The 22,663-nt window shown below is 51.7% G+C and overlaps 8 protein-coding genes across 8 annotated transcripts; 2 read left to right on the forward strand and 6 right to left on the reverse strand.

Moving 5' to 3' along the window:
- Nucleotides 1-269: 269 nt before the first annotated feature.
- Nucleotides 270-999, forward strand: N7459_002441 (CHY zinc finger protein; the record flags this gene model as incomplete). The annotated part of the gene is made up of 5 exons (XM_056941626.1): nt 270-274; nt 377-420; nt 477-550; nt 626-858; nt 918-999. The coding sequence occupies 5 exons, from the start codon at nt 270-272 to the stop codon at nt 997-999; spliced, it is 438 nt and encodes a 145-aa protein (XP_056801509.1).
- A 295-nt stretch (nt 1,000-1,294) lies between these two features.
- pre6 (proteasome core particle subunit alpha 4) lies at nt 1,295-2,428 on the reverse strand (the record flags this gene model as incomplete). The annotated part of the gene is made up of 5 exons (XM_056941627.1): nt 1,295-1,622; nt 1,689-2,076; nt 2,208-2,260; nt 2,319-2,325; nt 2,401-2,428. The coding sequence occupies 5 exons, from the start codon at nt 2,426-2,428 to the stop codon at nt 1,295-1,297; spliced, it is 804 nt and encodes a 267-aa protein (XP_056801510.1).
- Nucleotides 2,429-6,239: 3,811 nt separating this feature from the next.
- Nucleotides 6,240-8,427, reverse strand: N7459_002443 (putative RNA binding protein (Arp); the record flags this gene model as incomplete). Its single annotated transcript, XM_056941628.1, has 4 exons — nt 6,240-7,160; nt 7,233-7,939; nt 8,014-8,071; nt 8,272-8,427. The coding sequence occupies 4 exons, from the start codon at nt 8,425-8,427 to the stop codon at nt 6,240-6,242; spliced, it is 1,842 nt and encodes a 613-aa protein (XP_056801511.1).
- Nucleotides 8,428-10,082: 1,655 nt separating this feature from the next.
- Nucleotides 10,083-13,583, reverse strand: N7459_002444 (condensin subunit YCG1; the record flags this gene model as incomplete). Its single annotated transcript, XM_056941629.1, has 2 exons — nt 10,083-11,459; nt 11,517-13,583. 2 exons carry the CDS (start codon nt 13,581-13,583, stop codon nt 10,083-10,085), a joined length of 3,444 nt encoding a protein of 1,147 aa, XP_056801512.1.
- Nucleotides 13,584-13,819: 236 nt separating this feature from the next.
- On the forward strand, nt 13,820-14,998 carry N7459_002445 (cysteine synthase A; the record flags this gene model as incomplete). Its single annotated transcript, XM_056941630.1, has 2 exons — nt 13,820-13,940; nt 14,001-14,998. The coding sequence occupies 2 exons, from the start codon at nt 13,820-13,822 to the stop codon at nt 14,996-14,998; spliced, it is 1,119 nt and encodes a 372-aa protein (XP_056801513.1).
- Nucleotides 14,999-16,550: 1,552 nt separating this feature from the next.
- Nucleotides 16,551-17,543, reverse strand: N7459_002446 (uncharacterized protein; the record flags this gene model as incomplete). The annotated part of the gene is made up of 2 exons (XM_056941631.1): nt 16,551-17,265; nt 17,524-17,543. The coding sequence occupies 2 exons, from the start codon at nt 17,541-17,543 to the stop codon at nt 16,551-16,553; spliced, it is 735 nt and encodes a 244-aa protein (XP_056801514.1).
- A 1,524-nt stretch (nt 17,544-19,067) lies between these two features.
- Nucleotides 19,068-19,711, reverse strand: N7459_002447 (translocation channel protein TIM22; the record flags this gene model as incomplete). Its single annotated transcript, XM_056941632.1, has 3 exons — nt 19,068-19,403; nt 19,462-19,557; nt 19,619-19,711. The coding sequence occupies 3 exons, from the start codon at nt 19,709-19,711 to the stop codon at nt 19,068-19,070; spliced, it is 525 nt and encodes a 174-aa protein (XP_056801515.1).
- Nucleotides 19,712-20,341: 630 nt separating this feature from the next.
- N7459_002448 (uncharacterized protein) lies at nt 20,342-22,226 on the reverse strand (the record flags this gene model as incomplete). The annotated part of the gene is made up of 3 exons (XM_056941633.1): nt 20,342-20,552; nt 20,621-22,074; nt 22,119-22,226. The coding sequence occupies 3 exons, from the start codon at nt 22,224-22,226 to the stop codon at nt 20,342-20,344; spliced, it is 1,773 nt and encodes a 590-aa protein (XP_056801516.1).
- Nucleotides 22,227-22,663: the final 437 nt, after the last annotated feature.

Raw genomic sequence — 22,663 nt, forward strand, 5'->3', positions numbered from 1 at the left:
TTCGGGCGGTGATGGCAACAAGACGAGGAAAATGGGGGAAAGTAAGAATAGCCGCGCAGATGGTAAGCGGCACAGAGGCCGAGGAACTTAAGATTCGACCGTCAGAGAGTCATGAGAATGGAAGAAGAAGGTGAAATGGAGTGGCGGGGAGGAAAGTGGAGGAGGATCACGGGAGTGGCAGATCAACCGGTTCCTGCGCAACTTAACGTTTCTTCCGTGACCCCTCGGTGCCTCATTGTCAGCGAACACAGCGCATTCACACCGGCGCCATGTGGTGAGTCTTCTGTTCTCCGTGCAATCTGATATGCCTCGGAATCCTCGAAACCGCCCCTGTTAGAAGTCGACGGACACCATGCTAACGAATTCCACTCTGCAGTAAACACATCCTCAATGCCCAGGTGGCTATTCGCTCTCCTTGCTGTACGCCCAACGAACATCTTTCTTCTTAATGATATCACTCACCGGATATTTTGCAGGCCGCAAATGGTTTGATTGCGCCGAATGTCACCAGGAGCAAGAAGCACATATGCTGCAGAAGTCACAAGAGATGGTATGGCTGCTTTTTCAGCTCTGAGGGGATGGGACTGGCGCATGCCTGCAGAGACTAATATCCACCTGGAATTAGGTCTTTGCATGCAAGAAGTGCAAGAAGTGTTTCCGCAAGGATGCCGCCGAGTTCGAGGAGAGGTATACATGCCCCACGAACAGCAGTGGGGAGAATTTGATGAAGATTGACTCTTTTCCTTCCTCTTCCAGTGACGAGTTTTGTCCACACTGCGATAACCACTTCGTCCTCGAGGCCGTGACACCGAAACCCTCCCTCCAGGTTGAAGGTGACGACGCACGCATGGACAACCGGTATGTTTGCAGGCACTGGGTAAGACGGTGTATTCGCATCGGATGCTGATGATGAGCAGGATGCTCAAGGACGAGCGCGTTCGCAGGGATCAAGAACGATCCCTCTTCAATTTCCGCGACGTATCTGATCGTCTGGGCTAGAGAGTGCATCATTCATTCTTTGGGCTATCTCAACACGCATTACAATTTTATGAAGTTAACGAACTGATGCTTTTGTGCTAGGAGGGGGGGGGGGGGGGGGCATCTTTTTGGCAATAGACCTGTCCCCGTGGCATCCATACCCTGCCCTGTTCTATGCTGTATAGTACGGAAATGAAAGAAACGGATAAGAGGGCGAGTGTATAGAAATTTCGTGGTTTTGAGTCTTCGTCAATGAAAGAGACCAGCGCTACAGTAAATTGGCACAAATCAACGGTTCAGACCCCGTTCATCTAGCTTAGTCGGCCGACTCACCACCACCGGGCCGGGTGAGAATGGCCGCGGTGGTGGTGCCTGTCCGGCTCGTCTTCTTCTTTGCTGCTTCCTCCTGCTTCTCGGTCTCGATGCTCTTGACGTAGGATTCGATCTGGTCGTCCGGCAGCATCTCAACGTACTTGCCAGGGGCCATGATGGCAACCTCGATATTTTTGGCACCCGTCTGGACCACCTCCAACAATGACTTGATGGTCAGCTGAATCGTCTGTTCGCGATCCATCTCATCCTGGTGATTGCGCTCGAGGAATTCGCGGACAGTCTTGCTGGATCGACCAATAGCATTGGCTTTCCTATAATGTGATTCCAGTGGTCAGACATATTCCCAGCGGTCGCGTCTAGTTTCCGGGAGTACCTACCATGCCGAGTAGATTCCAGATGGCTCAGTCTGGTAGAGGCGGGGAGTAGAGTCATTCTTGTCGAAGCCGACAACCAGGGTACTGATACCGAATGGACGAACGCCACCGCTCTGTGTATATCTCTGTTGCACACTAGCAATGTACTTGGTAATATACTCGATGCTGACGGGGTCCTCAACGGTCAGGCGGTGCGACTGAGCCTCTAACCGGGCCTTGTCAATGAGAATACGGGCATCGGCGTTCAGGCCAGCAAAGGCGAGGCAGGCGTGGTCGTCCACCAAGGCGATCTTTGAGGGGGTAATGCGGGTATCTTGGAGCTTGAGGGCGGAGCGCTTTTCGCACCCGAGAACGACGATGTCCTTGCCTTTGACACCGACGGCACATGTTCCTGTAATGAACCCAGCATAAATATACGACTTTGCCAAAGGTATTAATATTGAGGAGCGGTGGGGGATGGTTGGAGCTTTGGAGCTTGCTTGAAAGCTTGGAACTGGCGGAACGAGTGGTGTCAAGTCTTACCTCGCTTCACAGCCTCCATGGCATATTCGACCTGGAAGACGTGCCCATCAGGGCTAGAGAAGGGTTAGATAAAGGCAGCTCAAGCTGTAGCTCTAGTGCGAAAGGACATACCTGAATACTGGGGTGGGTTAGCATCAAGGGTCTGCCGTCAAGGAAGAGTGTCAGGGAGCTGGTTGATGAGGAGCTGACGTACCTGACAAAGCTCGGTCGTAGCCGGACATTGTGGCTGGCGAGGGAAAATAAGTGTAGAGGATGCGTAGACAAGCACGGGGGAGACGATTGTTAGAGAATCAAGGGAGAATAAGCAGATGCAGAAGGGTTCTGGGCAAGAAGACGACGATGGGGTGCGGCAGCAATGACGGGGTGCCGGCGGGCGGTGGACGCGAAAGCGTACGGTTGCCTTGGCGCAACCGCGCGGTTACTTCCAACTGCGACTAACTAGTTATTTCTTAAGCATGAACGTCATAAAGCTAGATCTTTATTTCCGCAAGTGAAGGCCCATAGGAAGCGCTTTGCTCGGTCTCTAGCGGGTAAATTCTACAGATAATTCTAACTATAATAGCGAGCAATTGGTATATTGGAATACAGAGTAAACTTCCCTTTCTTGTGACTCAGACTGGCTATCAACCCTGGTAGAAATCAATCCGAACAGTTCACTAGGAGAGCAACATCAGTCTATGGATTATTCTCCCTCCAGGTATACGGTATACCTACCTACCTCTTTTTTCCTCTCACCCTCCCATCCCCACCCCAGACCCTACCGGGCGGCAAATAATTTATGGAAGAGGCTAGCACCAATTCAGAGGTACAGTATTACGCGGTTTTTAAAACAGAGATCCTTGACTCTCGCAGTTACAATACTACGACGATGTCTACGGTAATGAGGATTGGGGCGAAATGGAATATACCTTAGGCGATCACCCTTCTTATACGCGGGTGTATAGGGCAATACGACGGACCTGTGTCCGGCAGCGAGAGATCATAGAAACAGGAAGGGATTCGAAGCTCGCATTTCAACTGCTTTCTAACTTGAAGGAATTGGAGTTGGTATTTAGTCAAGCGTAAGGCGACGAGCGCTGGGAAAGGGAGTACTAAGAGGTATATAGTATAACGGAGTAGAAGTCTTATGGCTACTATATCCACCTTGTTCTGGCTACTCTAAAGGGCGGCAGCGCACCTCTCTAAGAGATCCAACTCGCGGTGGGAAGACCATATTAGGACTCACTAACGATTCCTCTCACTAAGCTTATGAGCCACGCTTCTAGCCTGCGAATTGTCGAAAGTGGTTTGGCTCCAAGTCTACTATCTCGGAAACTCTAATTATACATGAGGTATAATTACGCACGCTTTTTACGAGTTCGGTCTTTATTAGGAGCCTACTACAAAAGAATGCAAAGCCGTTGCGCTCTCTCAGTGTTCACAACGTCTAAGTCACTGATAGAAACCAAGGAGACTTAACTCCTGCATATATTGGTGATATGGTCGGTTCGATAATCGAAAGAGAAAAGTGGCGTGATAAATTCTTATATTCATGTTCATCTAGGTAGGGATGGAGATTGTTCTTTAATCCCGACGCTCTTATTTCTGCCCCAGAATCTAGGAAAAGGAAATGGAGAGCTTTATAGAAAGATCGAGCAGATCGAGCTTCGTTGCAATTGCAGTCAAATTGGTCTGATACATACGCGATCTAAGTGCTTCCTAATAGCCGGAGCTAACATAAACTCCACGCTTAACTCAAGTACTGCTCTTCAGGTCCCCGGGGCGTTTAGGTCCAAAACCGTGATCGAATTATTCATAGCTAGGATGGATATTAATGTAAATTCCCAAAATATGCACGGATAGACCCGCAATATAGCACGTAGCGTATACGGGGAATGTGCGCAGTAGTAAAGCTGCTGCAACGTCAACCAGGATACCAGACGTAAATATGGCTTACAATGAGGCGCTAAAGCGCGATCGTTACTCATCAGCGGAATAGATAACCCTGGTCAAGGAAAAGATGATGTTGGGGTAATGTTAGTTGAGAAACTCCAGGAATACGTACTGAACCATGATGTTCATACGGGAAAGAGAAAGGCAGATATAGACGCTCGGCCTGAGATATACAGCGAGTGCAAATAAAAACCTGATAATTAGAAGCTGCCCTCTAATAAGTCAAATGCCACCTCTCTCATCCACCCTGTCATCCGCAAAAGAACTACTCGGGCCCGGATCTGTTAACCCACAGCAATTCCGAAAAGGCGCAGAGGCGAGTTCAAAGCCTCGGCCACACCGTTCCCTGAACGTCAGAATTTTCCAATATTTGATCCCATCACTGAGCTAGGTTTCAAATGTAGCCTGTCTCAAGAGCTCTTTGATCTTCAAAAGACCAACTTGATCGCCTGCTATTGTTTCCATCTAATCCTTTCCCACCCATCCCTGTGTGTATCCACCGCCAAAGTCGATAATTAACGCATCTTCGTCCTCGTCAATCAAGATATTCACGGGCCTCGCATCTCCCCAGATAATACCAGCTTCATTCATGCAGTTCACAGTTTTTGTCAATTGCTGGTCCCATTGCACACGCAGAGTCGATGATGTCTCAGGGCCCAAAGCGCACGCCAACGTGTTATTCTGTCATTTTGCAAAGGGGTTGGTGAGGAGCGTTGATGAGGAGTGTTGATGAGCCGATGGAAAATGTTCGAGGGTGGCAGTAACGACCTCCGTCTTCCAACTAGAGCGGTGTATCCACTGACTCGTAGATAAGGCAATCCTCTGACTGAACTTTAAGGCTTATTCGAAAATTCTTGGCTATATGGCTACATATGTAGATTCATATATAAGTACATATATCTATAAATATCTTAGAGAAATCAAGATCCTAAATAGGCTACTGCATAGATCAAGACTATTAACGTATTCATTATAGAATTCCCTATGTAAGACTCCCGTGGGCTATGTATAGAGTAATAGCTAATTGAGAAAGTCGAATGTCAGAAATAAACTTGGGCCTGGCTCTCGAAGCGGGACTGACCTCCATTTTGAACCAATCAAAATGGCTAAATCCCCACAGGTACCCGAGTAACAGAGGTTTGAGATTTGAGACTTTCACACCTCTTTCTGAGAGGCAACTCGAAGCACTGAACTGGACAAGTGGAAGAAGAGAACAGTTCTTCAACGGGTCCGCTAGTCGATATCCAATACCTATGAGATATGGAGACACCAATTTCTTCTCATATGTACGGGAGGGTCTGGATTCAATGCTTCAGAGAACTAGGCAAGCCAAGGCTTCCGCCTCTGCAATCCACCGGGAGCCGCTCTAGGGAAAGATACAAGACGTGATGAGAAGGTCGGGAGAAAAAAGACATCGGAGAATATAGACAAAACATTCTTTTTTTGTTGTTGCATTCACAGTGCCCGGCAGACGGACCTCCGGAGAGATGCTCGATGTAGTGCCGGCGCAAGCGCAAAAGGAAATCCCCCAACACCCCCAACGGAGTCCGACCCATTGTATATCCCACCCGTGAGATCAATACCGTGAATTCTCCAACGCTTGCCATGACCCAACGCAGAAAGGGACGACCAAAGATCTAAAATGCAAAGCAGGTCGAGTGCACAACCCAGGCTCACAATGCGTTCGAGTCCGAAACCCACACCGACAACGGTTAAAATCCCATGCCCCCGGCGGGTTCGAGTCGCCGCCAGCCCAAACAAGACAAAAAATAGCAGACCAAAAACCGTAAGCTCAAGATGGAATCAATAGGGGGGAGTTGAACCGCTCAACAACCAACAACCAAAGAGGAAAATGGAAAAGATCCCACAAATCACAGGGCAGCGAGGCGAAGAGAAAAGAAAAATCCGGAATCATCGACACACGCTAACCCGCCTGCTCCTTCCAACCCGATGCACCGGAACCGCAGAATCCCTTATACAAATGCGTATCAACGAATATCAACCAACGCATATACCTGCCACAGTGCAGGGTTGCAATATGGACAAAGTAAGTGTGACCGCCCGGTTCGTCGGGCTTTAAAATAGGTACAGTTGTCTGCTTTACGCAGGCGACTTGTTGGCACCGGCACCGTTCCGCCGAGAATGAGCATCATCCGAAACGGTCAGACCACCGAGACCACTCGACAAGAAGGCAAAGGGGTCGCTCGAGCCTTCGGAGCCGTAGAAGGCACCGTTGGAGGCGCTGGTAGAGGGCACGCCGTGATCCGCACCCGTGAACGCCGCCTGGGTAGCCGGGTTCGCAAAGGAGGCAGCAGAGTGGGAGGCGTTGGAGCCGTAGCCCGAGTTCACTTGGCCCATTGGGGGATAAGCCCCGGGAGCGTTGCCCAGGCCACTAGTGGGGAGGGCGTAGTTGCTGGGCGGGCCGCCAAACTGCTGGCTGAATCCACCAAATCCACCAGCGGTGGAAGCAAACGGAGCCGGCGCAGGGGTGCTCGCCATCGAGTTAGGCCCCATACCAAAACCCGAAGGAGGGTCCATGGGGGAGGGGAAGGCCGAGTCAGCCACGACGGCAGCACCCGAGCGGGGGGCACCGCAGCGAAGACAGTTGATGTTCTTCGCGAAGTTGTGATACCCGCATCCCTCCGAGCCACACTTCCAGTCACCCGCACGGAATGGAACCACACCACCGTTGCCACCCACACCACGCGAGTGGCCCATGCCGTGACCGTGACCCATATGAGGAGGCATCATAGACGGCGGGCCGTAGCCGTAACCGTAGCCCATTGGGTCTGGTGCAGCGGCCATGGCCGGGAACGAGCAACGGAAGCAAGCTGTGCGGCGCTGGAAGTTGGAAAAGCCACATGAAGGACATGTCCAGTCGCCAGGGCGAGGGCGGTTCTTGGAAGGCGGGAAAGGCGTGAGAATCTCGGCCGCCCGGTCCAGAACCCGGCTTGACGAGGGCGAGACCTCAATTGCCTTCTCATTGAGCGCCCGGCCGTTCATGCACAGGCTCTCAGCAGCCTAGTCCGATGTCAGTAATGCACATCACACCAATGACGGTGATCTGCAGAGACCGATTTTATTTCAACATACCTCCTCGTGAGACGAAAAAACAGCGAAGCCGGTCCCAGTAGGCTTGTGCTGATCCGGGGTTCGCAGAGTCCAGAAGGCAATCGGCCGCCCGCCAAACTGGGTGAACCAGCTCTCCAATTCCGACTGGGTGGTGTCGTGGGGCAGGCCACTGAGGTGAAGGACTTTGCTACGCTCCGCCAGGAAGGCCCGGACATCGGCATGAGCATCCATGGGGCGGGTGAGGATTTCAGGGTGCTCGTGTGGTGGTTGCGACTTGCGGATCAAGCCTCGAAGGACACGAGCCAGAGTGATGGCCTCCTCCATGGCACGGCGTGGCGAGGCGGGAGCCAACGCTTGCAGGTGGAAGGGGAGATTGTGCTTGATGGGGGCCGAGGACTGCACGGGTTCGACCTCGAGAGCAGCGCAGATGTTGGAGAGAGAGCTGGGACCAAAGGGGAGCGACTCAGGGTGGTGCGTCTGCCAGCGTTGATATTCAGTACGCAGGTCAAATGTCCGCGAGTGCTGCAAGTATGCGGGCAGCACCACAGCCTTGTCACGCGCCTCGCGGGGCAGCTGCACACGCAGATCCCATGAATCCAACGTCACGAAGGCAAACTCGAGATGTTTGCTGGTGAGGTGTTCCTGGGCGAAAGCATCGAATCGGGAGATGGCATCGCGGAAGGTACCTGCCGAGCGGACGTGCTCCCATGTCAGGGTAGTCAAGCTTGCTGTATCACTAGTCAGTCACCCGGCCGGACCAAACCATCTTGGGCGGTCGTTTGGATGAGATAAAAAAGCTTACTGCACAGCGGCGTGATGGGGGTATTGACGGGCTTGACGAGGACGCTTTCACGGTGCAACTAGGTAATTGAAACGTAATGGTGAGCCTTTTTTTCTGTCTTTTGAGAATTGAGTGTTTCCTTTTTCTAATTTCCCCTATAATTTTTGTCTGGGTGGAATGGAGTTTCGAGTCGAGGCATTTGGGGGGGGGGGGGGGGGCACAGCAATATAGCGTGGGCAGGCGTTGGGGGGTGGGAATTGGGTCAGGAATTGTGTGTACCTCCTCGCACGTCTTAGTGTCCAACAACATCCATCCCAATTCGATCACCTCGGCCGAGTCCTTGGTGACATAGACGCCATGCTCATCGCAAGTGGTTGCAACGTGGATGACGATGTAGCGATCCAGCTTGGGGGTGGGTGCTGTAACGGCCGCCATCGCTGACTTGTCGCTGCCAACGGAGCGGCAGGGGAGAGCCCGGGGGGGGTGGATGGAGAAGAGAAGGAAAAGATTGTCTCTGCAGGGGAGGCAGAGGACAAGAACACGACAGACCGGGGAAGGAAAGTCGTGGAAAAGAAGAAGAGAAGCCCGGGGGAAGAAGAGAAGGGAAAGGGGGGGAGGAGAGAAAAGCGCCAACTCGGTGGAGTTGCGAGAAAAGAAAAGTCTCGGGTTCACGGGGCGGAGATTGCTGACCGCGACGAACTGAGGTCGACCAGGCGTTGGACTTCCACTTCCCACTTACTCCCATCGACCTCCGCGCGCTCTTGCAGCCTGTCAACTGCACCTCAATTCCCCTAGGCGTGCTCTCCCTCTCCTTCTCCTCCCGCCACTACAGCCACCTCTACCACTACTCTTCTCTCTAATTCTCATCCTCCGCATCCCACCGGCTCCCGCCGTGCAACCCCAACCGGTCCAGATCCCTGCGCCTCGCTCGTCCCACTCACGGCCACGGAGCTCCCGCAATCTAATTTTCTTGAGGGTCGATCAGGTTCACGTTCTAGTTGCCCGTTCGACCTACGCCGCTGCCTACGGGACCAAACCTGCTGGAGTGGATCCCTGTCAGAATCCTACCGGGAATGGGCCCATGCTCTCTGCGGAGGGGCAGATAGGAGTCGCCTGCGAATGCCTCCGAAGATCGTCCTTCGCTGGAGCATTGGTAGTGGTCGAGTCTTCCTGGACCTCTTTCAATTTCACACTCGACGACCATCAATGGCGATGGTCTGCTGTTCCCCTACTCTTTGTCGCGTCCGAATTGACCGCGCCGCCCAATCACGTGGCGCGTACCTGACCACGTTGGATCGGACTCAGCTATGCCCTCGCATCAGCAGAAATCTATAGATCACATCTATAGACTGCAGCGTCAATTGTCTGCGTAGTGCTGATGTTCTTGATCCAGCTCCTTCGAGCTCGCCAGAAGGTTGAGCTGTTCCCGCTGTGCTCGATACTGACAATATAGCTTTCTCGTAGGCTCCTCATCTCGTCGGATCGCGAGAAAGCTAGGATCTCAGGGAAGGCCGTGAAAAAGAAGAGTCAATGGTACGGATAGCAATTCCGGTCATGCGATCTACCCATGGAAACATTAATCTATCGTCCATTGGGGAATAATCTTGAGACCCGTAACTAAGACCTTGTAGACTTGGTTTACTTGTAGGTGTGTGGTTTTTACTAAAGAAAAGAAATACGAACCAGAAGATTGAGCTACATAAGGACCGGTGGTCAAGTCGATAGACGTCCCAGAACTAAACTCCTTAGTTCGTAACATCGACTGGCCAAGAATAGCGATAATGGCCAGGACGACGGGATTTGAACGATTCGTCTGAGAGCACCCCTTACTCGCGTACGTAGTTGCCCCCAGGTCTTTCAAGTGTCGACATATGTTGTCTCATTCCCGCGCGTGGAAACTGACAGGTTTATCATAAGGCGTGACATTTCGTATAAGAGACTCAAATCACCTCACGAGAAAGAACTGACATCAATTCATGTACAACCAGACCAAATTACCAGGCCATCACCACCCATGTCCATCGCCGCAGAACCCGAGATGCAATATAACCAACGCCGGTGCATAAAAAGAGAGGTGCAGAAATCAATCATTACTCGTCGGCAGTTTCTTCCTTGATGACTGTTCCCCGGCTGGTATCATGGTCCTCCTCATCTTCCTCCATGATGCTCGGCTCGATGGAGATCATGCTCCGGCCAGCAGCACCGCCCTCAACTGAAGGCCGCACACGACTGTCATCCACGTCACCTTCATCTTCCTCCATGATGCTAGGCTCCACGGAGACATGGCGGCGGCTAGCGCCAGTAGGCTCGACAGAGAGTCGAACACTGCCCAGACGAACACTCGCCGCATCATTGTCCAGGTCTTCAGTACCTGCACGGGGTCGTGTGCTGGCTGCTCGAGCATCTTGGGCAACAGCAATGATCTTCAAAACAGCGTTCTTGGTTTTGACCAGCGCATTTCGGCTAGACGCCTCGCCCGCCAGACCCTCCTCGATGGTCTGGTCGAGGAGCTCCTTCACTTCTTGGGCCAATTGCACGTGTTCCGGGGCAATTTCCACCCCGGTAGCACTGCGGACGCTTGTACGGAATTGCTCTTCTCCTTCTGGAACACGGGAGCCAGCACGGGATGGCACTGTCGGGGCAGCAATGTAGAGTTTACTCAAGAGAGAGAAGACTAGCTTGCGTTCCTCTTTCGAGCATCGGTTGGTGCCTGTGCTGATACCCAGAACACGCTCCAAGATATCCTTCACCAGGGTCAAGTGCACCCAGCCACAGGCAGTTGAGCTCGCTGCGCCACCAATCAGAACGCGCTCACCACCAAGGCCAACAACACGGCGTTCATCGGTCCATTCGGCCAACATTCCGATCACGCCGGCCATCAGTGCTTTGATCTCTCGCTCACCAACACTCTGGTCAATTTCTCCATCACTGTCTTCCTCGGCTTCTAACTCGTAATGTTCCTCGGCAGCATTCAAGACTGCACGAACCACCGGCACTGCAATCCGGCGCATATGCTGCGTATTCTCCAGCCGGGAATGACAGTATACAGGGAAGAAGTATGCAAGCGATTGACGGAGCGCTGGGTTTGCCTTGGTGCGTGGGTGGAAAAATGATACCACAAGAGAATGCAGCAAAGAATCCACCGCAATCTGATTATATCCTGGAATGGCATTTGATCCTGACGGGGTAAATGTATTGGTGAGAAGGAGCTTGGAAAGTGCTGTGGAAGCTGCGGACTGAACGGCAATGGGCGAGTTCGCTTTGAGAGCCCGTACAAAGACCTTAAGCAAGGGCTTCTGAATGCTGGGGGCTGCCACCGTCTCGCCATCAGACTGGGGGACTGGAGCAAGCAATGAGGGGTGTGTTGTGATCATATCACATATGATCTGGATTGCCGTCACTTGCAGACCCTCGTGTCCTTTGCTAAAACAGTGGATGAAGAGTGTCATATTTTCCTCCGCAAGGTTCTACAATTGTGGAATTAGCATCCAGGTTATCTGGTGGTGGGTGCGATTTAAACAAACCTTATCAAGTAGACAACAAAGACCCAAGCATAATAGACCGCGCTCACGAATGGGAGCTTCGTGGCTCCGAACAGCCGGAACAACGAGGTTGTTCAACATGGTCACCAAGTTGATGTTCTCCTGTAAGTTGCCTTCAACATTCTGAAGCATGCATTGGGCAACATGCAGACATTTCATGTTCACAACGATCTCGCGAAGAATCTTCGCCTTGGCTTCTTCCTTGTTAAAGGGGACCTCGTCATCAGCCGCTGGGGTTTCGGATCGGTGGCGGCTGCTAGTATCATCGCTAATCTCAGACTTCGCCGACACAAAGCTGTCCTCAGTGATGATGGTGTCATGCACTTCGGCAATGGCTTCCAAAACGACACTGCAGAACTCGCTCTCGCCTGCACGATCTGGTCCGCATACGCACCGCAGTGTCTCGACGGCCAGCTTTGTGGATTCCTCTGGAAGCTCAGGGACAGCTAGTGACTCGCGAAGGAGAGAGAACATCTTGCGTCGGCCAACCTCGTCACTGTAGTCCAAGGTGATGGCAATGTGCAGGAGTTGCTCCACAATGAACTCGTGCTCGACCGCATCATCGTCGTTTGCCTCTCCAGACTCTTTTTCGAGTTTCTTGCGCTGCAGAAGATCGGTGGTGTATTTAGAAAGAAAGTAAGCCAAAGCGGTGACTTCAGGCATTTTTTCATCTGCCAAGCTGTCATACTTGCCCTCGTTCTCCACGCGACAAAAGTCGTTGAACGACCGTAGCAGGAAAGCTGACTCTGCGGTAAGAGACTCCCAAAAAGGCTCGTCGAAGAGAACGGCCTCACGATAATCAGGACGACCCTCCCAGAAGCTGCGCATGGCTTCATGCGCGATACCACTTTCCATTCCAGAGTTGACAACGTCAATTCGTTCTAGCAGCTCAAGAAGAGCATTTATGTTGGGCGCAGAACGTTTACCAGCACCTCCCTCGTTCTCGCCGCCATTGGTACCGGCGCAGTCTTCCACCCAGCGGTCATAGAACAATTTTCCGGTTGCCTTGCGAACACTCTCATCACGGTCCCGCAAGCCCCAACGGAGCAGCTTCTCTCTCATAGACAGGGATAAATGGCGGAAATCACCAAGGGTAGGTAGAAGACGCGAGTACAGTGTGCGTCTGGTAGATGCTTCGAGATCACGGGCTCGTTCAAGGAGATACGGTAGAGCGGCTTGGCTCAGCGGTAGGTTGGCGAGCAGAGTCTTGCGAACGTCGGCACTGGTGTCGTTTTGCATAATCTCGATCAATTTTTCAAGGAGAGCGCTGGAAGTATCATCGTTCTCATCGTCATCGTCGGCATTTGGCACCATTCGCGTAAGAGCCAGAACAGCTTGCACCCGTACGGAGGACTCTTTATCGCGCAGTCGCTTGAGAAGACTGTGGCGGATGGTGTGGTAGAGTTCATCATCGACGGACTCGAGAGTGTTGACCACGTGGGCCACAATCTGAGTGGCACGAAACCGCACCATCTTGTCCTTTACGCTCATGAGAGGGGCTATCAAGAGAATGATGCTCGAGGTTAGGCGACTGCTCGGCGTTTCAGACGCACCCGGCATCTGATCCTCGTCTTCATTTTGCAAGCCGAACAGCTCGTTGTCCTTCTCCGAGGCATGAGTGAGGAAATTGACTATGAAACGAAGGATGCGATCGCCGACAGGTTCGGACTTCTTGATGGGAAGGATACGAAGCATGCATCGGCCGACCTCGATGTTGAATTCCTTTTCGGTGGGTGTCTCATCCTCCGGTATCACAACCTCCTTCTGGTCTTGGTCCTGGTTCTTCTTGCTCTTTTGGACGATGCCGCAGCAGATCTCTTGCAGTTTGCGCAGGCGCACAACAAGCTTACGATGGCCGGTATTTGAGCGCTGGGCATCTGCAAATATCGCACACACATCACGGCGGAGATTCGGGAGCGTTGACGGCAGCGCTGGATCCTCGGGTATCGCAAACGACGGGGTCACCGAGGGGGCACGCCCCGCAGAGGGCTGTGCCGATGACCTGCGCGTTGTCGCAGAGGTCGAACGGGCGGCAGCTCGGCCGGGCATGGTGGGTGTGGTTTATCGAGACGCGATCAATGAGGGACAGAAAGCATTGCAGGCGCGCATCCACAGTTGAAAGCAAGGAGAGTCGTGGTGTGCGGGCGGTAAACAAACAGCCCAAACGGGGAAGGCGATAAGCATCACGTGGTGTGATGACTCATCCCGTCATCGGAGTTGCTCGATCGCAGATGAAATGCGGTACATTCAATATTAGTTTGTTCCTCGCATTGCACTCGTGCACGATGTTTCGGCAAAGCATTCGGCGCTTTGGTACTACGGCCATCCGTGCCGCTACTGAGGGTGCGACCTCCTACACCTCCCGGGTGTCGACAGCACAGGGCGTCGTCAATGGTCTGACGGAGGGTATGTCGAGCTCCGATGCGGTACATGATGCATTACTCTGACGGAAACATTTCTACGCAGCAATTGGCAATACCCCGCTTATCCGCTTGAAGAGACTTTCCGAGGAGACTGGGTGTAATGTTCTGGGCAAGGCCGAATTTCAGAACCCGGGTGGAAGTGTGAAGGATCGGGCCGCGCTCTTCGTGGTGAAGGACGCCGAAGAGAAGGGATTGCTTCATCCCGGCGGCACGGTGGTGGAGGGTACCGCCGGTAACACTGGCATTGGTCTGGCACACGTGTGTCGGTCGAAAGGCTACAAGCTGGTGATCTACATGCCAAACACACAATCGCAGGGTAAGATCGATCTGCTCCGATTGCTGGGTGCGGAGGTATACCCGGTCCCCGCCGTGGCGTTCGACAACCCCCAGAACTACAACCACCAGGCCCGACGCCATGCCGAGTCGCTGGACAATGCTGTGTGGACCAACCAATTCGACAATACTGCCAATCGCCAGGCCCATATCGAGACCACCGGCCCGGAACTGTGGGCGCAAACTGGCGGCAAGATTGACGCTTTCACCTGCGCTACAGGAACTGGCGGGACCCTGGCTGGGATTACCCGCTACCTCAAGACTGTCAGTGATGGTCGTGTCAAGAGCTTCCTTGCCGACCCGCCTGGCAGTGTTCTGCACAGCTACATTCAGAGCGGCGGCAAGTTGACGGACCGCTCAGGGGGCAGTATCACTGAAGGTATTGGCCAGGGCCGTGTGACGGACAACCTCCAACCTGATATTGACTTGCTGGATGGTTCTCTCAACATTAGCGACGAGAAGAGCATTGAAATGGTATATCGCTGTTTGGACGAGGAGGGCCTATATCTTGGAGCCAGCTCTGCTCTGAATGTGGTTGCTGCCAAGGAAGTCGCCGAGAAGATGGGCAAGGGCAGCACCGTCGTGACTGTCCTATGCGACGGTGCGTACCGGTACGCTGACCGACTGTTTTCGAACACCTGGCTCCAGAGCAAGAACCTGCGGGCTGCTATTCCTAAGCACCTGGAGAAGTATATTGTGTTGCCTTAGATCTGCCCATTGTATGAAGTGTCCAGAAATATATGTACTTTTGTCGTAACAAGGTTTCGTAAAGGCGACCCGCAAAAGACCACCTAGTTTTGCTCTCAGTCCCATGGCCCTGATTTCCAGTTGTATATCATCACTTGTTCTTTGCTTTTGCATATCCTCAATACGGTGCTGCGCGACTCCAACCCTGCTGCACAGATAGCTATTTTCTCACGGGGGCTGCTGAATTCTGGCTTGAATTAAGTAGCCAGCACTTAATTCCGTCCGAGTAACCTTCAATGAACATGGGTGGTCAAAAAGCTCGTGGTCGCGACGAGACAAGGAAGACATTTAGGAGTTGTTCTCGACGATGGCGAGCAGCTCACTTTAGGTGTGATTGTTAAATCGACATTCTAAGTCGTTCTTAAAATTTCCAACTGTCTCTCTATTAGCCTTGTACAAAAAGGTATAGACCAAGCCTTGGACAAGCAAAGCGAATTCCCTAGAATATTACCTGCGACCAGTACTCGTAAGCGCCGCAAGAGGCGGACAGCTTGATGTCGTACGACTCATTGAGAAAGAATGCAACTTCAAGCTACAAGATCCTCAACTCCTCTTTTACTTGCTCACCCGCGTTTGGGTGAAGGCTGAAGATCCTAAACCAGAAGGGTAGGGCAGTAAGGGACTAAGCCCGACGAATAAAAAAAAAAAAAAAAAAAAAAAAAAAAAAAAAAAAAAAAAAAACGCAAAAACTAAACATACAACAGCGATATAGCCGTGGTCGCTTTTTTAACGTCCCATCTCTGTGCATCGTATCAAACCCTTACTCTTCTATCTCGTGACTTTATATATAAGGCGAATACTCAAAAGACCGCTCGAAACCGTATAAAAATATATGTATCACAAGGTTCTATATATTTGTATTGTTTAAAAGCCTGCGGGCTTTGCCGAGGTCTACGCATGACCCCATCAGGGTGTTTACATTCCGGTTTACTGCCGACTTGACTACGTTCCTTTAAGAATTTTGCACACGGTTTATGCCTAGCTTGTTCTGAATCTAAGATTAGCTTTAACACTTCACAATTTTGACCCTTTCGTCTCATCTTTGGCCACTGCTCGTATTCTGACAGTTGATGATTGTTTCACTGACTATAAATAACGCCAATATTTGGCTATCTATAATGCCCATATACGGACTCAATGATTGTAATTTCAACTTCAGATGATCTTTTGACATCATGATAGGACTTGGCAACCCCGAATTGGGATTTTGCCCCGCTTTTCTATACATAGAGTCTCATTTACGCCGACGTGATGCATGACTAGATACGAGCTGACATCTTGAAGTGCGGTTTCAAATCACCTTCTTGTGACCAGTACCCGCTAGCAAGCCTCAGATTTGAATGTTATCACCCGGGAGGAAAATTTTCTGAACAGCACCCAGAAACGTGGAAACGTTAGGGAATCGCCTGGTCTCGCTTATACATCCCACTTTTAACATCGGATCTGATTGCTTTCATACGAGACTTCCCACAACGAAGAATGTTGATTTCTAGTTCCACGCAGAAGTCTCAATTCATTCGTCCCTTCTGAATTCATCATCTAGTTTTTCATATCGAGCAGATCGATGGTAAACAAATCCACCTTGTAAACGCCTTTGCATGACATATCCAATCGCCCCCTCTTCGTCTTGTATCGACTTCCATTTATCCCAGTCATAGTCGTCTTTATACCCTTGGCGGAATTTGCACAGTGCAAAATCGGTCATGATCACCTTAAATCCATTCTTCGCGTTCGTATCTTCATGCACAATGAAGCTCCTCGTCTTGACATCCTCATTGAGTATTCCCAGGTCACCGATAAGATTGATAATTCGAATAGCATCTTCGCAGATGGCCTGCCAGCTTTCTCTTGGTGCATGATCAGCAATATCAGTCAACTGGAAGCCTTTAATATACTGTAAAAGGATTCCAGGAACATCGATATATTCACTGAACGATTTCGTTTCAGTTGGGCAAGAGCTAGGCGTTATAGTGTATGCGAGTAGTTGTGGTATATCGTTTCCTTGAAGTTCCTTCAGGTCGCTGTACACCTCGACCTCTGTTTTGTAGAGATCTAACATATGGTCATGAAGATAAGTTTCGTCCATGGCCGCGCTCCATGTATCGCCTTCTGGTGTTTCACCGTCGCCGTGGAGCTGAGTAATGAACTCTGATGCACCGCCATCAAGGATGAATTGACGATATTCCATTTCTGTGTCTGAAGTCCAGGGCCGAATTTTTTCGTCTTCTCTGAGCTGCGTTGCAAATCGTCAATCAAAGAGCTTCAAAACCATGTCGCCTTCCAACCCCAAAGTGGGGCAGGATATCCGAATAAGCACCACGGAGGATAGGGTGAATGGCTCGAATAATTTGATAATTTTAGCATCTGTTGTTGCCTCTAACCCATCATCTGGTCTCTTCAAATGTATTCTGATCACATTGCCGACAGCGTACGGACATCTAAAATGATGAGTATACTGTAGAGTCCTGCAGGCGGGGGGTACTTACTTGACCTCTTCGTGGATCATCGTGATAGATGTCGGCTCCCCGGTAATGCCCCAAGGACGCGGGTGAAAAAGGCTTAAGAGTTCTGGGAGGCTTGATGTGTCGCGTAAAGTCTTTGGAGCAGGTCCTGACCGGGCAATAGGGTGTTCCAAGGATGAAGTTAGGTACACACATTGATTTGGAGGGTTGGAGGTTAGGTTAGGCGGTGTCAGAAGTGTGGATCTTTAGGTGAAGCCACTGAAGATCGACCTGAACAGGCTGAAAGTACTACTCCTGCGACGAAATTTTTAAAGGGGCTATTTTAGTGAGCTTAGCGCATAGTACTGTATCTACTACTCAACCTATTATAACTTAGGCTAGAATTGAACCTGGTTGAAACCGTGTAGAATGTCATATAGGAATATATGTAGGTACACGATTAAGAGTATATGACGCAGGAGATATATATATAATATTATTAAAAAGGCATAGGGATTGATTAGTAGACATTCGCTAAATCAGCTAGTAAAAGGTATACCTACTAGCTCGCCCGCTAGAAATTATCAATAGATATAGGAGGTCAATTTGCGGGTAAACTGGTGATTCGAAGATTCATTTTGACAGCGAGGAGCTGGCAGGGAGTAGGTGGGTTATATACAGTGATTGGAATCGATTTCTGTATGTTTTGGCTGTGTAAATTTCATATATTCATAGGGCATCCTAAAAAGGCAGGATTTTCTTTAAAAATTTGGATGCACAGGTACTAGGCTAGGACAATAGATAAAAAAACAACAAATAAAACATACATACTACAGCGAGGATTCGCATGTGGTCACCCACCATACTACTAACTCGCCGGCGTGTGGCTTAAGTACGGCTGAGCGGACGGGAAGCCCTGTTCTCCACACCCTGTGGTCGTATGTACTAGACAGGGCGTGGAAGGGGAATATCTGGCTTATCGATGTACTTCATATGAATCAGTAAATGGCTTGCTATTTACATTTTCATCTAATCACACACGCACATAGTTGTTTATTTTCCACAACAGGTCAGTGCCAATACACCCTGCTATTCTATATAGTCTGAAGCTATCCAGGAAACTCACTTATATACCCGGGGACTAATAGTTGAGCTGCCATAAACCATGTTATCTTTTTCATATTGCTAGTAAACCTAATAGTAAAAACTGCAAATTCTCAAATGAGATAATCCCTCAATATGGATATGTCTATCCAGTTGCTTTTAACATATGATACAGATGAGTAGTGATTAATGGGAATAGGACTTAAACACACGAGATCTGCTTTCAACCGATCAGACCGAAGCAGCATCAGCCCAGCGTACCCACTGAAAGTGTATTTATGTGCACGAAAGACTCATGGCACGAAACAATGCAAAGCAGCCCAAACGCCCTCTATGCTCCCTTTCTATCCCAGAGTTCGCCAAAGCGCCGTGGAAAATGTACAAATCAAGGAAACGCAACAAAGTCAAGGTATCGATGTAAGCATAGACAACAAAATGGTAGGGCAAAATCGTAGTCCATCTTGTTGAGGGAAGCAAGGCAAAGCTTACTCTTCAGAGGGCATCCGCATATAGGCATCGATCGCAGCACTGAACGCCGCAAAGCCAGCACAGCCAAAGGCGGCCGCCTGAGGACCAGCCTTGGCACCCAGAATACCGCCAGTCATGCACCCGGCCGCAACACTGTTGGTCAGGTCGTTCTTTGCGCGGAGACCTTCGATGCAGCACTCCGTTCCAGAGTAAAGGGCGCCGACAATGCCAAAGTTCTTAGCAGACGACCAGGATCGAGAACCCATATCCTTGAAGCCGCGGCGCAGCTGCTCGCGCCAGGGGAGCCCGGAGATCTCGCGACCTTGTGGGGTGAGAGCTGAGTCGTAGGACATCTAAAGGGGCAAAAGTGAGTGTCCATTCAACGCAGATAATGCAGAGTTGAGAACTTACACTAGCCATGAAGAGGCCAAAAGCACCACCCAGACCGAAACCCATCGTACCGGAGATGATGGTTTTGACGGGACATGACTCCATACCAGCTTGCATCTATCGTAGCAAGTTTGTTAGGAATGTTGTATTGACAGTTGTTCCCCACGAGCCAACTTACCATCTTCACCATGGCCTGCTCCTGCTCATTCATTCCTGCCATTTGGTTGCCTCCCAAACCAGCCATCGGCGAAGTCGTGCCCGGAGCGTTCATGTTGAACGATATGCGTCGATATGAGGGCGACGGGGGTGAAGTAGAGTATTATGTATTTGTGGTTGAAGCACAGATAAGGAACCCCGCGTGATGAGTATGGGTGTAGAATCCCCTCAAGGCAAGGCAAATTCAACACGATCCAGACCGACAAGGCGCGGAGATCTTGCGGAGGCGGCGAATCGCGCAAATTTATTTTTTCCGGCGGCGCACAACGACCAAAAGTGTATTATTTCACGTGACACCATGGCCTATCACATGTACATACATACATAGGAAGAAGATGGGAAGCATGGCACGTACTGAGGCAGAAGCCGAGAAAGATTACGAAAGTCATAGTCTGAAACCCATAGAGTTCCACACAAATTTAATAATTCTTGTTTTTGTTTATCAAAGCTCCAATAGACCAGCACAGATAGCCAGCTCAAATAGCAAAAGCAATGAAAATGGACGCTCCTAATATACACAAGTGAAAGAAACATCGCTCTCGTGCGGTTGAAAAGTCGTGACCCTGCATGAATCCGTGGATGGTGTGTCGTGCCAATTCGCCCAACGGAGACCCTCCAAGATGGGGCCGAAGAAGGAAATGGGGAAAATATATACAAAGAAGGGTACCGAGAACAAGAAGTCCACTTAGTCCTTCTTGCCGATCTTGCCTCGACTGGAAGCTGAGGAAGAGCCTTTGCGTTCGGGAGATGGCGAGAGGCTTCGCTCCCACTCAGCCATGAGGTTGGAAGCGGTGCGCTGGAGCTTGTTCGGCGCCAGCTTGGTGATGGCCGGCCAGGGGATGCCTTCGGTGACGATGGGATCAGGAGCGGCGGGAATAGCGTTCCACTCGCCAAAGCTAGGGGAACGGGGCGTCAGCTCATAACCAGGTTGTCATAGATGAAATCAGAGAAAGTCGAAATGTACCTAGCGCTTGTTCGGGGGCTACTGCCTTGGGTCCCAGGTGACTGATCATCCTTCGAAGACTGGACGGTCGATCGGCTGGACGAGGGCGTGTGTTTATGCTTGGGCGGTGAGTCCCATGCATCCCAGTTATCTTCCGTGTCATCCTCCACATTGACTGGACTGCCGGAGCGGTGATCGGGGTGGTCGGGTTCGTTCACGCCCCGGGGCGTCGTTGCGTCGATATTGCTGTCGGAGGGGCTGCGGCGAGCGCCGGGACACATCTGCGCTGGTGAATCAACGCCAAATTCATGCCAGAAAGACGAGGCAATGTCGGCCGGCTTGGTGTCTTTACCAGTGGATGACTCGGCCGTTCGTCCCCTCCCCCGCGATGACGACGACGACGATCGTGAATTGCTCCCCGCCACCGACAGCCGCTCCCGGCTCCGCGATTTCGCCAAAGAATCTCGTTTCCGTGAATCGGGTGGTGCTAGCGAGTTCGGTGACGACATGGTGCGTGAATCGGTTGCGTTGATCCCCTCCTCGCCCACCGTGGCCTGTCGGATATCCTCAAAGAAGGTCCAGAGCCCCTCGCGCAGATCAGAGGCCATTTGCTTTCCGGTGCGCATGAGTGCCTCGCCGGACGGAGGTGGCATCGTTTTCCGCCATTGAGCAAGTAGATGCTCGGGCACTTGGCTTTCATCAACTGGTGACGTCAGGTTCGGCGTGGGAATGCTAGTAGGGCGATTATGACGTTCGACGGAAGGCAATGTAGCCGACCGAGGGGTGCGAGCGGCGCGATCAGTCTCGGTGCCCGGGCTGGTAGTGGAGGGGCTGGGTGCGGTGACAGGGGATAGAAGGGACAGAGCCCGTGTATGAGATCCCTGGAAGACGCGCCGGCCATTGGAAGAGATCGAGGTGCCCACCGTCGCGGCGACGGGGGCACGAAAGCTTGCTCGTCGGTCCAAATCCCGGCTGCGCCGTTCTTGCGATACCGAGGAGCTTCCGACGGAGCTGATGCTTTGCTCCCGACGGTGCGAGCTCGAGCTGTCCGGCCCGCTCAGATCGGGAGACCGAAGCGGTAGCATAGGCTCGGCGTGGTGGTTGATTTCGGTGCGTTTCTTCGACTTCTCGGACAGTGCCCATTGTTTTTTCAAAGTCGACAAGTCCGTCTCTGCCCGGTGCAACTCCTCTCGGAGTTCCAGAACCCTCCGTTCTTGCGAGGCGATCGCCCGCAGAAAGTCATAGCTATCATCCGGAGCATCGAAGGCCATGGGAGGGCCCGCGGGCAGAGCGGGGGAGGGACGGCTGGAGGATTGAGTGATGGGGGTCATGGATCCTGGAGAGGAGACGGTGGGATCGGGTGTGGTGGGTGCTTGGGGTTGGTTCAGCGGGATGTTGATGGGGAAGTTCAAGGTCAACCGCTTGGTGTGGCGAGCGCCAGAATGGGCACGGGGTGGCAGTGATGCTCTTTTCTGCTGCAAGAGAGAGGAGTGGGGAGAGGGGGCAGCTCGGAGGCAACCTCCGGCTGGGTTGGGGAATCGACCGAGGGTGAAGCCGAGCAAATCTGGGACGCATCCGGCGGCGGCCCGTGGGTGAGGGCGTCGCCCGTTCCGGGGAAGCTCTCCATGGTGGGCCAGCCAGCAGGAGAGTGGGAGAGAGCGAAAGGGAATTAGCTCGAAGGTGGGATGGGCATGAGCGAAAGCAAAAGTATATGTACGGGAGGATTGGAGGAGGGAGCGTGAAGGGTGGAAGGTGGAAGGTGGAAGGTGGAGGAGAGAAAAAAGAGATGGGTGACAGGCGTCGAGGTCGAGGCCGTCTCCTGAGCGGGTCCCCGCGAGTGTCTCCTCTGTCGGGGAGTGTTTGGAATCTTTCAGGGGTTGATCCCCCCTATTAATTTGGTGAAGTGGATGATTACCATGATGATTATCCGGAGAATCTTCCCGCTGGAGGCGCTGTTCAATTCTGTCTTTCTACGCATTCGGTCCAAACCCCCTTTGACGCTGGACTGGATTGCCATTCGGCTTCCGCTTGTAGAACGATCGGCGCCTCGGAAGCCAGTATGCA

Source organism: Penicillium hispanicum, assembly GCF_028827665.1.
Source record: "Penicillium hispanicum strain IBT 35686 chromosome Unknown utg000003l_segment0_segment0, whole genome shotgun sequence".
NCBI lineage: Eukaryota > Fungi > Ascomycota > Eurotiomycetes > Eurotiales > Aspergillaceae > Penicillium > Penicillium hispanicum.